Raw genomic sequence first — 16,394 nt, forward strand, 5'->3', positions numbered from 1 at the left:
ATGCTGGAGAGGGTGTGGAGAAACGGGAACCCTCCTGCACTGTTGGTGGGAATGTAAATTGGTACAGCCACTATGGAGAACAGTATGGAGGTTCCTTAAAAAACTAAAAATAGAAACTACTATATGATCCAGCAATCCTACTCTTGGGCATATATCTAGAGAAAACCATAATTTGAAAAGATACATGCACCCCAATGTTCACTGCAGCACTATTTACAATAGCCAAGACATGTAAGCAACCTAAATGTCCATCGACAGAGGAATGGATAAAGAAGATGTGGTACACATATACAATGGACTATTTACTCAGCCATAAAAAAGAATGAAATCATGCCATTTGCAGCAACATGGATGGACCTGGAGATGATCATACTAAGCAAAGTCAGGCAGAGAAAGACAAATATCATATACCACTTATATGTGCGACCTTAAAAAATGATACAGATGAATTTATTTACAAAACAAAGACTTAAAAAACCACAGGGAAATCTATTCAATACGCTGTAATAACCTAAATGGGAAAAGAATCTGAAAAAGAGTGGATATATGTATATGTATAACTGAATCACTTTGCTGTACACCTGAAACTAACAGAACATTGTAAATCAAACATACTCCAATATAAAAAATAAATTAAAAAATCAAAAAAGAAAAAGGTAAAAGTAACCCTGTCTACTGGGCCACTAACTTACAGAATTCTTTAACCTAATCCTAACAAGAGCCCTAGGTGCTTGGCATCACAAGTCCCATTTTACAGAGGAGGACACTGAGGTGCTGGGAGGTTGAAGAACTTGGCCAAGGTTAAATGGTGAGTATAGGCAAAGTGGAACTCAAGTCCAGCTCAGTCATACTCGAATGCCGTGCTCCAACCTCCAGACGTGATACTGGGGGCTTAAAAACCATCCCAGCCGACCAGCCCCAGAGGCAACCCCAAAGGCAGCTCTGCTGGCACCAAGGGCCACCCAACAGCACAAGGAAATTTGGGCCAATGACCCTTGTCCCATGGCAGTGAGGCCAAGCAGCCCAGTCAAAGGTGGGGCTCAAGCTCAGGCCACCTGGTCTTCCACGTGAATGGTGGCAAAAATACCCAGTGTTGACTTATCTTTTCACAGCTCTCGGCTCATCCCCTAAAACTACCCCTTCAGGTCACAAGGGCCTGAATTATTATCCCCATTTGATAGAAGAGAAACTGAACCAGCGAGGGGAAGTAATCTCCAACTACCCCCATAACTTGCGGGCTGGCAGGGCTGATTGTGTGTCTCAGAGCTCTCCTGTCTGGTCCTACCCTCCAGGATTGGGGATAGGACCAGTCAGGGGAGGGTGGGTGGAGCTCTGTGCTGCCAGAGTTCACCTCTTTGACCTTAGAGAGCAGAGCCTTCCAGGTTAGATTCCTGGAGCACCTGCAAAAGGCCCAACCCAGAACCTCAGGTTTGGGTGCGGCAGAGCCCTGGTCCTTGCTGACTCAGGCCCCGCCTTGGGGAGGGAGAGGGATGGTGGGAGGGAGCTTCTGCGGACTTAAGTCAGTGAAGTGGCACACCCCAGCCTGGAGAGAGGGAGGCAAGAAGCTCTGGGGCCAAGTGGGGGTGGTCGCACGCCACGGCTGTGCCCCAAGTCCACTTAAAGACAACCATGCTGGGAGCCAGAGGGAACGAATGCAGGGGAATAATTCATCACCACCTCTCATCAGAGGGCAACAGATGACAGAAACACTGTCTTCCTGTCTTTCCAGGGGCATCTGGAGAGAGGATAGGCCGGGTCACACAACCAGGATTGCTTCAGAAATCACATCTCTGGGAATTACATGACAGGAGCCAAAGCTTATGCAGGGCTGTCTTCCCTTACTGCTGGGGTGTCCGACGTGGAAAGGGTTCTGGGGAGAGGGGGCAGCAGGAGCTAAAGCTCTGTCCCAAGAAGAAAGCATGACCAGGGGCAGAGGCCAGTGAAGAGCAGGGAAGCCTGCCCAGAGAGGGGCCAGGAAACCACTACCTCCCAGGATCTGTCCCCGGGAGAGGAGGGCGGGACGCCAACCACCACAAACACAGATGGCAGGGACGCAGCCACACCTGCCCACTCCTGGCTGAGGCTTTCAAGAAGCTATCACTTGCAGTGAGACAGTCTGCACCAAAGCATCCATAGTCCCGGCTCAGCCAAGTGGAGGGCAGAGAGAGTGAGGCAGTCTGTGGCCAGGGCTAGTGACCCTCCTGCCATTAAGGTCAGGTGACCTACCTCAAAGGAGCCCCCTCTTGGGAGGGTTCTCAGGGACGTGATGACTCCATCAGTCACTCCTGGGCTCCTTGCCTTCCCTAAGCATCCCTGCTCCCTTGGAGGTCCCCTCTCGGCCAAGCCCATGGAGCCTTCTCTGAAAAACAGTGTCACCCGAGGGACAACTCCTCTGCTGATCTTGGGAAGGACCCTGCTTCCTTTCTCAGGTTTCCTCAGGGACAGGCAGGTAAAGTTCAGGTTTCCCCTTCTCAACTAGATTCTCTGCCAGTAAATTAAGTTCTGAGCAGCCAGGCTGAGTGAGTGGGGTTTCCGGCTACCTGGAGGGGAGGCTGAGACGGAGCTGGCAGAGACTGTCAGGACCTGCTTCTGGGATTTCACTGGGAATTTCCATTGGCAGAGAGCATGTCTTTCTCTTTCCACACCTGGCAGTCTCCCAAAGCCACCTGGCCATCCCTGAGCCTGGTGGAGGTGGCAGCCTGTGGGATCGGGGCTTGACGGCATAGACTCCTCAGGACGCACGGCGGGAACTCTTTGCTGGCACAGCACTGCCAAAGAGGTGTCGCTTTCCTGCCTGATCTGGGTGGAAAAGCCTGAGCTGAGCCCAGGGTGGAGCTGGAACCATGGAAACGTCCCCATCACATCCAGGGCCGGGAGAGCTGAAGGACAGGAAGAGCAGAGAATATGCTTCTGGGCCAAAGTTCATGTCCTCGGAAGCCTGAATCCCGGCTCCTGAAAACAACAGCCCTCCCCTCCCAGTGGCTTTCTCCAGCCTGTCTCCAAATCTCCTGTCCCATGTACAAAGCCCGGGAGAGGCCACAAGGCCGGCCTCCTGGTGTTGGACCATCCTGCCCAAGAACTGCAGGGCAGAACCGGGCACCCACACAGCTCACTGAGTGCATCTCTGCCCTCCTCTCTCCAGAACTCGGAGCGTGGGACTCAGCCACTGTATCAGAGGGCTCACTGAGGAGCCCAGAGCTCTTCCAGACCAGGCTATGGGTGGCCATGCTCTCAGGGGAGGGCTGTGTCTCCTTCCCCTTGTACCTAGCAGAGGCCGATGTCCTCAAAGAGACACAGTGGCACGGCAAGGCCAGGACATCCTCCCTGGGAACCTGCCTTGGCAATGACTCCAATGGGGGTGTGTGTACCAGTTCCCCTCCATATTCCTTTTTCTGGATAACTCTCCAAGCATGCACCAACCTCACGCTGAGACAACTGCTGTGTCTCTCATTTGCTACTATTTTTAGATTTGTGAATCTAAGGGATTCACATCAAATCGAAGGGATTTGTGAATCCCTTACATAAGTGCCAAGCTCACTTAGACCGATGGGGAGTGATTCCCATCATGCAGTACACCATGGTGAAAAAGATCCCAAGATCCCATCTGTGCTCAGTGGGAAAAAACGCTGTGACTGATAAGCGACGCCTGTCACGGGCGAGGGACTGGAGAGTGTGGCATGTGCTGTGTTATGTCTTTTCTGATACCGCACTGCAGACTTCCGGAAGCACTCTCACGTGCGTCACCTCATTTGATTAGAACGACACTGGTCTAGTCATGATGAAGCTCATTCTTCATTTATAAAAGGAGACATCAGGAGCATGGAAGTTAAGTGTGTCTTTTCCTAAATCACCCAAGTGAATTAGGGCCAGAGCCGGGATTAGATTCCAGATGTCCTGAGTCTGAGGACTGTACAGGGAAGACACTTAGCTCAGGGAACGCTGGAGTCCAACAAGCCAAAGTGTTCGCATGCCTTTGGGAAAACAGTGCTTAGTAAATCTTCCCCAGGCTTGAAATTTGCTATTCTTTATGCCTATGTGTGGGACGCTGGCAGGAACACAGAGTGTGGAAAGGGGATGGGCTGCCCACGCCGGAGCCGACTGCCCCTCTGGTTGCTTGTAACTTAACAGTGGGCAGTCCTTTCTCCGATTATATCAAATCAGCAAGGCACCCCAGGAAGAGAAAAGGGACCTTTTCAGAAACATCTGTAGGGACACACTCCAGACAACTTATTCAGTTACCATGGAAACCCACCCTTGCAAACTGCTTCAGTTTCAGGAAAATAGCTACAAACAATAATAAGCATAAATGAAAAATGGTACATGTTGCTTCAAAATTCTACTTGTTATTGGATTTGGTCGGGTTTTTGAGACCGAGACGGCAGGCTCATATCCACGAGCACAGGGAAAGGCAGCCGTCTGCCTGGCTGCAGGCCTAACGACAGAGCCCACATACCCCCTCCCAGATCCCTAATCAAGTTTCTGGATGTGACCTCCGGGGAGGCATTTATCAGAGGAGATAATGTCTGAATTGTGGGAGGAAGGAGGATGTGCCTTGCAAAAAACAAACATTTGCTGAGCCGACAGGAAGGCAACATGGCGCCATGTGGAGGGAACCTGGACCAGGCCAAGATGTTGCTACATGGGCCTGAGCTAGAAATCCTTTAAGAGATCAGGCTGAGATGGGAATCTCTGTTCTAGTCTGTTTTCAAGGACTCTCAGGGTTAGCAAGGACCTTATAAAGATGACCTGGTCCAGCTCCTTCCACATGGGATATTTACATTCTCTGGGCAACATCCTCACCAGTTGATTCATGAGTCTGTGCTTGGACTATGCCAAGCGTTAAATCGTTTTTCCTGACACTGAGCTGACATCTAACTCCTCGTAGCTTCTACTCACAAACACATCAGACCCCTTTTGTCAATGATAAGCCTTCAGCCACCTGGAGCCATGCTCCTGATGCTTCTGTGTTCTCCATGGGGCAGACATCAGTGATACCCTCACGGCCATTCTCCTCAGAGAGCTCTCAAAGTGAGACATCTGAGGTGGAACCCAGACCCTGAGACTGGGAAAGACTGTGTTGCTGTGGGCTCCTAAATTATACTTCAGAAATCACTGTGCATGTGCAGGCCTGTACACTTTCAATCACTACATTTATCCTGATACCTGCCCTCTGAAAGCAGATAAGGAAGGCAAGGAAAAACAGCCTTCCCTAGGGTATGCTATACCACCTGTTAGATGTTTCCTGGACCAGAGAATCCCCATTGCACAGGTGAGTAAAACTGAGGTTCCAAGAAGGGGCTGACTTGCCCAGGATCACCCAGGAAGAGAATGGCAAGGCCAGGACAAAAGCACCGGCATCCTGCTCCCAGCCTCTGAACCTTCCCACAGGAGAGTCACTGAGCCCTGGGCACCCAAGTCCTGGGCTCCATGTCCTAGGATTAGGGGCTGCCGGCCCCTCTTAGCACCCCGAGGCCATTCTCAATGTGCGCTTGAGTCAGGCCTGACATGACAGCTCACCCCAAAACATCGCCTGAATCCCACAAGGAGGCATGGAGCTCCTCTCAAATGGGCAAGGCAGCCCCGTGATCAGGGAGGGCCTGGGGACCCCCGAGAAAAAGCATTTTGTTATCTGCCTAGAGTCTCCAGGGCAGGGACCTGATGAGTAACAGTGAAAACCTTTGGGGCTAGATCGCCTTACAGAAACACAGCAAAAGGGAGTCACAAAGAATCAACCAATCCTCCTCATCCCCTTAGGCAGGCTCTGATTGAAGGGGGATGGCCCGTCTCTACAAGAACAGAGAATGGGGCTTCCCTGGTGGCGCAGTGGTTGAGAATCTGCCTGCCAATGCAGGGGACACGGGTTCGAGCCCTGGTCTGGGAAGATCCCACATGCCGCGGAGCAACTAGGCCCGTGAGCCACAACTACTGAGCCTGCGCGTCTGGAGCTTGTGCTCCGCAACAAGAGAGGCCGCGATAGTGAGAGGTCCGCGCACTGCGATGAAGAGTGGTCCCCGCTTGCCAAGCCCTCGCACAGAAACGAAGACCCAACACAGCAAAAATAAATAAATAAATTAATAAACTCCTACCCCAACATCTAAAAAAAGAAAAAGAACAGAGAATGGTCTCTGTTCTCGCAACAGAGCAGGGAGGAAGCCACCTCCCCCTGGACAGCAGGGAACAGTGGCAGCAGGGCACTGTAGGCAGTGGAGGCTGCGGGGTAGGGAGGGAGGGCCCTGAGGCCTTGGGAGCGGGTGCGGGGCTGACTCACCAGGCTATGCATGATGCGCACGCCGTCGGGGTTCACTGTGAGCGCCTCCTTGTACAGCTGCTCGGCCTCCTCCAGGCTGCCCTTCATCTCGGCCAGCCGGCCCCGCATGTAGAGTACTGAGTGTGACGTGGGGAAGAGGCCCGCGGCCTCCTGGATGCAGAAGCCTGCTTCGTTGAGGTGCTGCTGCTCCATGAACAGCTCGGCTGTGAAACCAGAAGGGCAGGTGAGGCGGTGGGAAAAGTCAGAGGCAGCGGCCCCCTCCCGCATCCCGACCGCCAGCCCCCGGAGTTCAGGAACTGGTCTTGGGTGATGGAAGCCATCCCACCGAGACGCTGCATGGGACTGGCTTGCTCTGGGGTGCGGCGGTAGCTGCAGGCCGCGGTTTCTGAGTGCTCACTCTGTGTCAAGTTCATGCTCTGCGCTGCACGCAGACCGACTCCACCAACACTTACAAAACCCTATGTGAACAACGCACTTCTATTACCCACTTCAGGGAGGAGGAAACGGGCACAAAGACGGTAAGGAACTCGCGTAAGGCCACAGGGAGAGTAAGCGATGGAGCCAGGGTTTGCGCTGGGCTGTCTGACTTCAGAGCCTGGCGTTGAGTGGGGTCCCCTGCAGCTAAGCGTTTGCTTGGGTGACTCTTCCGTCCCGTCACTTCACCTATTCATCACGTATCTGGGAAGAGGGGGCGGGAGGTAGATGAGGTCGCTTTCCAGGGAGGGCGGCTGACTAGACAGCTAATCCACCTGCGTGATCAGGACGAGGACAGCCAAGTGATGCTACCACGGAGGGGTGGGAGGAAGGAGGCCCAGGGAGCGCCCGCGGAGGGCAGGGCTGGGGCTCACGCTGAGGAGCTACAAACCCGCCTGCGCTTACTGAGAGCTGACCGTGGGCCAAGCAAGCATCTCCTCTCATTTAATCCTCAGGAGTCTGGGAGGGAGACTCTCCCGCGCCCCAGGCTGACACACCAGGCTGAGAGAGGGAGGGCCTCACCCCAGTCCCTCGGTTGGAAGGGGCAGCTCCTGGCCTCCCTCCAAACTCGGGACTTTCTGTCGCATGGAGAGGAATCAGGGACGCACACGCCTTTCAACCAACAGGTGGGGAAGATCCGCCCCACAACCGCTTTGCCTTCTTCCCCCAGATCAGTAGAAAATAGGGCAGTTTCTCCAATTGCGGGCCCACGCACACAGACGCGCATTTCAAACCCACGCTGCACAGGTACACACCCACTGGGGGCACCCTCAGAAGCGCGGAGCATCGGAGGTGCCTCGCAGCCCACTCAGCCTTCGTCTCGTGGCAGTGCGGGCCCGGCTGCCCCGCACAGATGGGAGGGAGCACAGAAGGGCAAGCAGAGCCGGGCTGGGGGCTTTGCCAAGAGCTGTTCCCAGAACAGGCCAAGAGCTGAGGTTACACGAGTTCAGATTAGGTCCGGGGGCTGGGGGCGGATAACAGACTCCCCAAAGAAAGCTCCCAGAAAAGGTGGACAACCTGGGCCCAGGCAGCCCGTCTTCTGGTTCCAACAAGAAGCAGGAAGGAGGCCTAAGGCCTTGACTGTAGCACACAGCACAGCGGGCACTCAGCATGAATGTGGCCTAAGGTCCACTGTAATCAAAGTAGCTTGAATGCTGCAGAAGGCATTCTGAGCAGGGTACTCTTTTTCTCTTCTGGAGGTGAGAATTTGGGAGAATCAGAGAATTAATTAAACTCAGAGGAGACAGGTTCCTATAATAAGGTGAGAGAGAAGCACATGCTCTTGTCCTCAGAGACGGCCTGAACTGGAGATTCCCACGGTGGAAAGCTTGGAAGGCCAGGCCAGTAGGGGTAGGCTTTGAACCTGGGGCCCGGCAGGGAGGGCTGCCTATCTCAGCCTCGCTCTCCTCTGCTCTGCAGTTGTGTTCCCTTCCGGAGCTGCCGCCTGGGGCTCTCCGCCGGCTGCCTTTATACGTGGGTCCAATGTCCAGCTGCTGAGGACTGACCGTATGCCTGGCCCTCCCATGAGAAGGAGAAAGAGGAGAAGGGGGGAAAGCAGAGCAGCTGAGCCACCAAACCACTGGAGTGACCGAGGGCAGTGGAGTGACAAGTGCCATCGCTGAGTGTTCTGGGTGCTCGGATGGGGTCAGGCTAGGGTCACCCTGGTGTGGTCAGGGAAGTCTTCCTGGCGGAGGCGGCATCTGAGCTGGGGCCTGAAGGCACAGGGACACTTGGACTGGCAGAGAGAAGGGAGGCTGTGCTGACCTGGAGGGCTGGGACACACTGCGGCAGGGCTTTTCAGGGTCACAGAGGAGAAGGGAGAAGCAGAAGGAAGTGTGTGGTGTGAGTGCTGAGCGTGGGGAGGCCTGTCCTGCACCAGCCCCTGGGGCTGCTTCCTCCATTGCCAGGAGCTGAGCTCAGAGGCCAGCTCTCCACTCCCCTGGACCTTGTCCCAGCAGACCCTCCCCAGGCCTGGCCCACCTGCCCACCTGGTCCTGGCCCACCTCATTAAGCTGTTTACAACTTGCTGCCCTGTCTCCTGAGCCCCATCTCTGGAGGCTGGCCCCGGTCCCTCCCTTGGGAACTCTTCACAGTGCCTTCACATCAACAGATTTCAATTATAGGGATCTCCACCTTCTTTCTTCCTCGGGGTCCTGGGCCCACACCAGAGAACATACCCTGAAAAATAGGTAGGACTGCTTTGCTCTGATGAACTTCATTACCAGTCAGGCAGGAAACCAGATGACACAGAACAGAGCCAGAGAAGTGAGGGCTCCTGGCCGCTTTACAGATAGCCCCTGGCAGGCCCAGCCTCCAGGGCGGGGTCCCTGACCTACACACACACCCACAGGTCTGGGGGCTGCAATGCACCCCTTTTTCCTAGCCTCAGCGTCCCTGGGCAATTGTTTTACCCAACATGGTGCTCCCCAGACAGCCGGCCTCGGCTGCAGCAGGAGCCGCGTGGCACAGTGCCCACCCACTGCCCGATCCTCTACCTCCCAGTCCTGGCTGCCAGGGCCCCGAGGTGCCCACACCCATCCCGGCCTCCCCTGGCCAGGGCTGGATGAGCAACCACTGTTACTGGGTTTTCCTTGCATTCTCATAGTCGAGGTCACCAGTCCAGCAAACAGGGGCCTTGCTGCCCGCTCCGTGTCAGAGGCCCCTCTCTGATCCCCTTGGTTCCTTCTCTCTCCCCCTCCCTTCCGATTTTCACTTCTCTCATCTCCCTCTCTGCCTGCTCCTGACCTCCTCTCCTGTCTGTCTGTCTGTCTCGGCTTTTCTTCTTCCTTCCATCTCTCTCCACCCACCCTCCTCTGTGCTTTCTCTCAGCAGGCTCCAAATGGAAAACATCTGTTCCCTGGAGCTTTGCAACAGTCCCTTTTATTATGTTTTTTTCTGAGGCATCCTGATCTCACCCTGCACCCAGAGCTGGCTCCAGTCTTCCTGCCCGTCTTGCCAGTACTGGGCCCTCTTTGCAGGAAGGAAGGCCTCGTTTGGCTGCTGCTGAGCCGAGAAGCAGGGTGAGGGAGGGCCCAGGGCCACGCTTAAGGCCTTGTAGGGGCCTCACCAGGGGAGATGCGCTTCCTAGAGGCCCTCCGTGAGGCCCCAGAAAGGAAGGGGGACCACCCGAGCTAAAAGGGCAGGGGCCCCCAGGGCAGGAGAGAAGGTTAGACCCTAAAAAGAATACACCTTGAGCCCCAGGGGGTTCCCCCAAAACTGTCCCCTAAAGGAAATAAGCAGTTCCCCATGGAGCAAACCCTCAGGACATATGGATGCCCAGAAAAAAGGAGAAGGAAGGATGGGGGAGGAGGGATGAGAGAGAAGAGCAGGGGGCCGGAAGGGAGAACGGCCAGGAGAGTAACACAGAGAATCTAAAGCTCTGAAGGGATTTTTCGGGTTGGTCTGAGACGCTCCATCCCTGGGATGCAGAGAGGGGCACCGTTTTCCTCAGGCCACACGTATGTCAGGGCTGTACAGGCCTGGGCTCCCGACCTCCTGTCCCAGGAGCGCTCTCCTCACGGACTCAGGAGGAGGGGCTGATGGGCAGAGAGGAGGGAAGAACCGCAGGCAGGAGCAAAGGAAAAGAGGCCGTGGGAAGCGGGCGCAGAAGGCCGGAGGGAGAAGGGCAGGGAGCTGGGCAAGAATGGAGAGTGGAGGAAGGTAAGGGAAGAAAGGAGGAGGAAAGAAGGAGACAGAAGAATCAGACGAGCCTGTCGGACCAAGGGTCAGACGTAGCTTCCGTCTCAACTCTATCTTTATAATAAATACGCTCTTTAGGCACAGCCCTGATGGCCCTACCCCAGGTCCCCAGTCTGCCCAGCCGACAGCAGGGGTAGCTTCCACCTTCGGGGCCGCCTAAAGAGCCAGGGCAGCCCAGACAGTGTCAATCTGCCATCTGGGAGCTGGGACTCAGGCTAATTTCCCCTGACCCAGGGAAAGGCCACAGCCGCCTGTGAGCCCCTGGACCTCCAGGGCAGGGGAACTCTCCCTACACCTATTTCCCTCTCTCTAGCACATTGTTAGCTCCCAGAGATGTGAGCTGCAGTGAGAGAGAAAGGGGGGCCATCCTGCCCTTCTGGAAGGCATCTTCTTCTTTTTTTTTTTTTTTTTGCAGTACACGGGCCTCTCACTGTTCTGGCCTCTCCCGTTGCAGAGCACAGGCTCCAGACGCGCAGGCTCAGCGGCCATGGCTCACGGGCCCAGCCGCTCCGCGGCACGTGGGATCTTCCCACCCCGGGGCACGAACCCGTGTCCCCTGCATCGGCAGGCGGACTCTCAACCACTGCGCCACCAGGGAAGCCCTGGAAGGCATCTCTTGACACTCAGGATCCTGGAGCATCTATGGGGCTGGGTGCCTCTCCCATTTTCACACGAACCCACTGCCAAAGAGGCAACATTTTTGAAACTCATCTCTCAGGCGGAAACCCTCCGTGAGGCTTCTCACATCAGACTGGAATGGGAAAGAGGCTTGCAGAGGGAGGGGAGGAGGATGACAGCTGGGAGATGAAGGATATAACGTTAACCAGCCTAAGACTGGGTTAATGACGGAACTTACTGCCAAGACAGACTGGGATGCAATTTATCTTGACCCAGACTAGGGCCTTGCTTGTTATCCCTCTGGATTTTTCAAAGTTCCTCTTCCTACTTCAGATGTAACAAGCTGACGGTGGAGCACAGCCCCATATCCCTAGCATCCTAAGGGAGCCTGATGTGCTAACTGGGGCAATATTTGCATTATTAACATGCTTCCCGGTCTAGTCTTTCTGTGAATCCTGGTCCAACTTTTCCCCCCAGACTTAGAGCCTGTGGAGGGGAGAGCGGGGGCGTCTGCATACTAATGTGTCCATATGTGAAATCCATGCAGCGGGGAACCTTAGATCCTCAATCAACAAGCACATTCTAACTCTGACTTGCAAAATCCGCAGGTCCCAGGAACGGAATATCTACTTTGCCTCCTCTCCATCTCCCCTCGGGGCTATCGGCGACACCCCCTTGCTGGAGAGGAGGCAGATAGGAGGGTAATCAGTAAAAGGTGAGGAGCTTCACTCCTGGGTCAAGGGAGCATGTTGGCCTGGTGCATTTTTAGGATTCCACTTATCCTACCGCCACCTTCTTTCTTTTGCTGCTGCCATTTTATCTCATTCAGGTACATCTCCGGCCTTGATTCTCTCTTTTTTCACTCGAATCCACCTCTCACACCACTGTGGGATTAAATTTTCTATCACTTCAGCGAGTCACTCCTCAGCATCCCTTAGCCAAACATCAAGGAACCTCACCGCTGGGGGTATCACGCTGCCTCTGCCTCTACCGTCATTCTAGTGGACAGGACAGAAGCCCAGAACCATTTACCGAGCACCTACTATGTGCTAACTGCTTGACACACACTAGCTAAGTTTAGATCAGGACAGGCAGTAAGTGAGTCGTGCAACTCTGAAGCCGCCGGCCTCCCCAATCTGAGAGACCCTCAAACTCCATGGTGGCAACGGTGCCCACTAGCTGTCAAGAGAGGCTGTCGCCCAAATGGCAACCCTAGGGTTACCAGCCCTCTGCCTTCAACGAACTTGACCACCAGGCCTCGCTTTCTTGGGGCCAGCACATCTCACCTCTGCTGTAGCTCTCCCGTGAGTTCTTGGGGGTTTGAGTCCTAACTAGTTTTCCTCAGGACACAGCTCTGCGAACTTGGGCTGCCAGGGCAGACCCAGAGGAGCCAGAGGGGGCCCTGGTGGCCTGCAGGCAGGGGGGTGGGTGTCACTGGGGCTGGGGACACTCACCAGCCTGGAGCCAGATCTGTTCCAGCGTGGTCCACAGCTGCATGGGGCCCTGCTTCAGAACCGAGCTGGGCACGGTCAGCTCCGACATGGCCTCTTCCAACCGGGAGGCTGCGATGGACGATGCCCGCCGAGAACCTGCAGAGCAAGGTGGGAGGGGCTGAGCCACAGAGTCCGAGTGCCCCACTGCAGGCCCCAGGACAGAGGCTGCGCAGCCCCTCGGGACCGAGAGGGCACGCCAAGTCAGGGCAGGGCAGCCTGGCCCAGCAGCCGCTAAACAGCGCACAGACCCACTAGGAGGGGCCCACCTCCTACCCTCACCCAGGCCGGAGAGAGGAGCTTTCTGAGGGGCAATCAGGCGGTGAGCCGACTTCTAGGAGTTAATCACTAGGGAAGAACACCATGAATGTCAGCAACTGCGGGCATTCTACCACTGCCTGGGATACCGAAGACACAAATGGCCTGTCCGCCAACTGGGATTGATTAAAAATAAGTGAGAGTATAATCATACAAGACTATGCAGTCATTAAAATAACGATGCATAAATATGGGTATCGATGCAGAAAGAGGCTGACATTATACAGTTTGGTAAAAAGAAGCAGATTGCAAAAGAGTATGATCCCATTTTTACAAACAAGAAAATACGGACATGTTTCCGAAAGTCTGAAAGGCCATTTATTAAGGTCTGAGTGATGAACTGACGGATGACTTTTCCTTTCTTCCTTTTCCATTTTTACTTTCTGTTTTCACAAGTGCCTATTATTTCTTTATAGAAAGGTCCCATTGGTGGTTGGGCTGTGAAGGATCCTTGGGTAGCAGCTCAGGCCAGACCCTGTGCCCTCTGGAGAACTTCTCCATGTGGCAGTTCAGAGTGACATGGGTCCCTGTTCAGGATATATAAGCCGTTGACATTTACAATTCACATGCAGGTGAAATGCGAGCACTTTTTTCCCTCTCTCTCAGAGGCAGTAAAGGCTCCAATAAACTCAGTAGACCTCAGGGCAAACCACAGATGATTTCAGTTTATAAGGCAGGTGTATACAGAATCCTAATAACCTTGTCCAGGGTCCTTCCCTCTCTAACTGCAAGGGAGCTACACTCTCCGTCACCACTGCTTCCTCGGAGTCCGCAGCTCCACGTCCAGCCCAGCAATCCTCAGACCTGCCTCTCAAGTCAGGTGCTGGGCGTGGCTTCAGAAATCAGCTCCATCGCTTGACAACTAAGGCACAACTTGGTTCACGGCCACAGGAGTGGAAAAGATGAGCAATGCCACCAAATACAACTCCCTCGTGCTTATATTCCCGTGACTAATTCTGCTTGTGTTTTTAAGGAAGGTGTTTGCTTTAATCAGGTCCTGGGTTAAAACATGTAAGTTTGCAGATCCCGAACTTGTTTGAATTTCACAAGTCGTGGACATCAGGATGAGTTTTTCCGGGAAACAACAGTCAGCTTTGGGTCTGCAGTTGTAAACAGAAGCTCAGCCCTTCTTTTCTACTCGATGGATCTACGGTGGACATGATCATGGCAGACCTTGGCCTTGAGCTTTCCTAAGGGGAAACGGTTTCCGTGCTCCACAGCCCCCTCTCCACCCCAGTCTCCCCCACTCTCTTCACTCCCCACACAGGGGGTGGGGTCCTTCGCTCGCCTACGCCAGCTGCCCACTTCCTGCCCCAGGGTCAGCAGCCATCTGGCCAAGATGGGCCCTAAAGAGGCCCGAGGTAGGACAGGCCCCTTAGCACAGTGGCCAGCAGGAGGTGGGGTGGGTTTGACCAGGCGGGCAGATGCTCAGGCTGGGAGAGGGAGCTGTGGGCTCACGTGGACGGCTGCCCACAGGGCACATTCTTACCAGAGTCTGCATCGTGGGCATCGGGCAGAGTCAAGTGCATGCCACTCTGCTTCTTCAGTGTGAGGCCCTCGCCGAGGCTGCCATCCTTTTCCAGGCCTCTGGAAGGTAAGGGAGGGCCAGGCCCCGGTGAGATGGAGGGGGCTGGCATGGAGAATGAGGGGAGCCTTATGCCACGCAGGCTCTGGGGTTGAAGAGTTCAGGCCCGAGAACAGAGCCAAAGACCACTAGGAAGGATGGAGACAACCAGAGCAGCAGGCCAGATCGGAGCTCAGGCTTGGGATTCTAGAATCTGGCTCACCCCAGACGCTAACCTGACATGTTAGTCCTGATTACACACACGCACAGGGTGCCCGCTGTGTGCCTGTGGGGCCGTCAGCCTCCTCACTATTCCCTAACGCTGCCACATCTTGTTTCCAAAGCTACATGCTTACTCATGCCGCTGCCACCAAGCATGTTCTCGCCGTTCTTCTCGGTCCACCCAAACCCCGCATTGTTTAGAACCCAGCCTGAGGGCCAACATCCATCTAGAGGCCTCCTGTGGCTCCCCCGCCCTCACGCTGCCTCCCTTCCCTGCTCTCCATTAGCGTGGATCCCAGCATCACGTATGCCGAGGATGAGAACCTCTCCCATCCATCTATTCCTTCTACTTTTCGTTACCCTCTCAACGTCTAGCAGAGAGCCAGGCACAGAGCGGGCACTGTGGACTGGCTTCCAAGGGAAGCCTGATTTTGTAGCCCCCCACCTTCCAGGGAAGGAAGGCCCAGATGCCGCTCCCTGCCTCAGGTTCCCCCTCCCCGGGGCTGCCAGGGTGGCCCCGGAAGAGCCAGAGGGGGCCCGAGGGTGGGAGATAAACAAGACCTGCCAATTCCCCAGGTCCCTGCAGCTCCCACAGGGCTAGGGAGGCTCCTCTTTTCTCAAGAGTGGGATGCGGGGGGACCACCAGCTCAGAAAGGCAGCACAACTGGCTGTGCCCATCCTGGGGCACACACAGCCCCCAGGCAGCCCCTGCCCGCTGCTAGGTGGGGGGGGGTCTGTGGCCTTGAACCTGCTGGTTGGGGAAGCTTAGAGGACTGAGGCAGAAAGGGCAGGAGAGGAGAAGGCAGGCCCAGCTGGGGGCCAGAGGCCTCCTCCCTTCAGAGGGGCACCAAGACGATGGTCCCACAAATAACGCCAGGGCCGGGGTATCCTTGCCATCCTAACTCCGGTTCAAGTTGAACTTGGTTCTTTGGGTGCACAGCCATCTTTGTGGGCATTAGAGGAAACCATCCACAAAAACACAGTTGGTCGGGCTGGTTCCCACCTCTCACACCCCCTTCTCATTCCCGGGAGGCATCTGAGTGCAGGGCAAAAGAGCCAAGGACACTGGGGGAAAGCCACAGGGCTGCCCTCCTTAGCTATGTGACCCTCGGCAAAGCTACTTAACCTTTCTAGACCTTAGTCCTCTCTTCTTGAGATGATCACAGTTATTTTGTGGAGTTAATGAGCGTGAGAATGTCCACCTCACGAGGTCGTTGTGAGGACTAAGTGAGGACGTGGGCAGGTGCCCAGCCTGTGCTGGCCTGGAGCGGATGCACAGACACAGCTTCTCGTCCTGAAGCGGGCTCTCCTAGGGCTCCAGAAACAGCTCATCTTGGGGACCTCTTGCCTCCTGGTCCTAGGCCCCTACCCTGAAGAACCTGACAGCCAGATGGAAGGAGACAGTCCAAGATGAGCGTTTAACGAAGACCCAGATGGAGAGAGGGCTGCGCTGGGCCATCAGAGGCCGGGCACTGGAGCCTCCTGGAGGGGACGTGTGGGCTGGCCCCAGGCAGAGCAGAGGAAGGCGGGGCCCGGGAGCAAAGTGGAGGTGGAGCTGGCAGGGTGGGGCGGGGCAAGCCAGACCTTCAGGCTGTGGATTCTGGCCTTGATCCGTGATTGCCCCAGCCCAGATTTTACAAGCCCTAGTTTCTGCTCTGTGGCTCCAGGTTCAGAAAGAATGCTCCCTCTTCTTGGGCAAACCAGGAGGGGACTGGATCCAATCAACCCTTTGGTCCCAACA

General features: G+C 55.2%; 1 protein-coding gene across 3 annotated transcripts in view; it reads right to left on the reverse strand.

Moving 5' to 3' along the window:
- TTC7A (tetratricopeptide repeat domain 7A) overlaps window positions 1-16,394 on the reverse strand; it is a gene marked incomplete at both ends in the record, with an annotated part of 122,842 nt that overhangs the window by 6,686 nt on the left and 99,762 nt on the right. For all 3 annotated transcript variants that reach the window (XM_079720466.1, XM_079720465.1, XM_079720467.1), the window contains 3 exons: window positions 6,269-6,471; window positions 12,514-12,648; window positions 14,357-14,454. In XM_079720466.1, coding sequence (XP_079576592.1) covers window positions 6,269-6,471; window positions 12,514-12,648; window positions 14,357-14,454 — 436 coding nt within the window. The remainder of the gene's footprint in view (window positions 1-6,268; window positions 6,472-12,513; window positions 12,649-14,356; window positions 14,455-16,394) is intronic.

This window comes from Hyperoodon ampullatus, assembly GCF_949752795.1.
Source record: "Hyperoodon ampullatus genome assembly, chromosome: 15".
NCBI lineage: Eukaryota > Metazoa > Chordata > Mammalia > Artiodactyla > Ziphiidae > Hyperoodon > Hyperoodon ampullatus.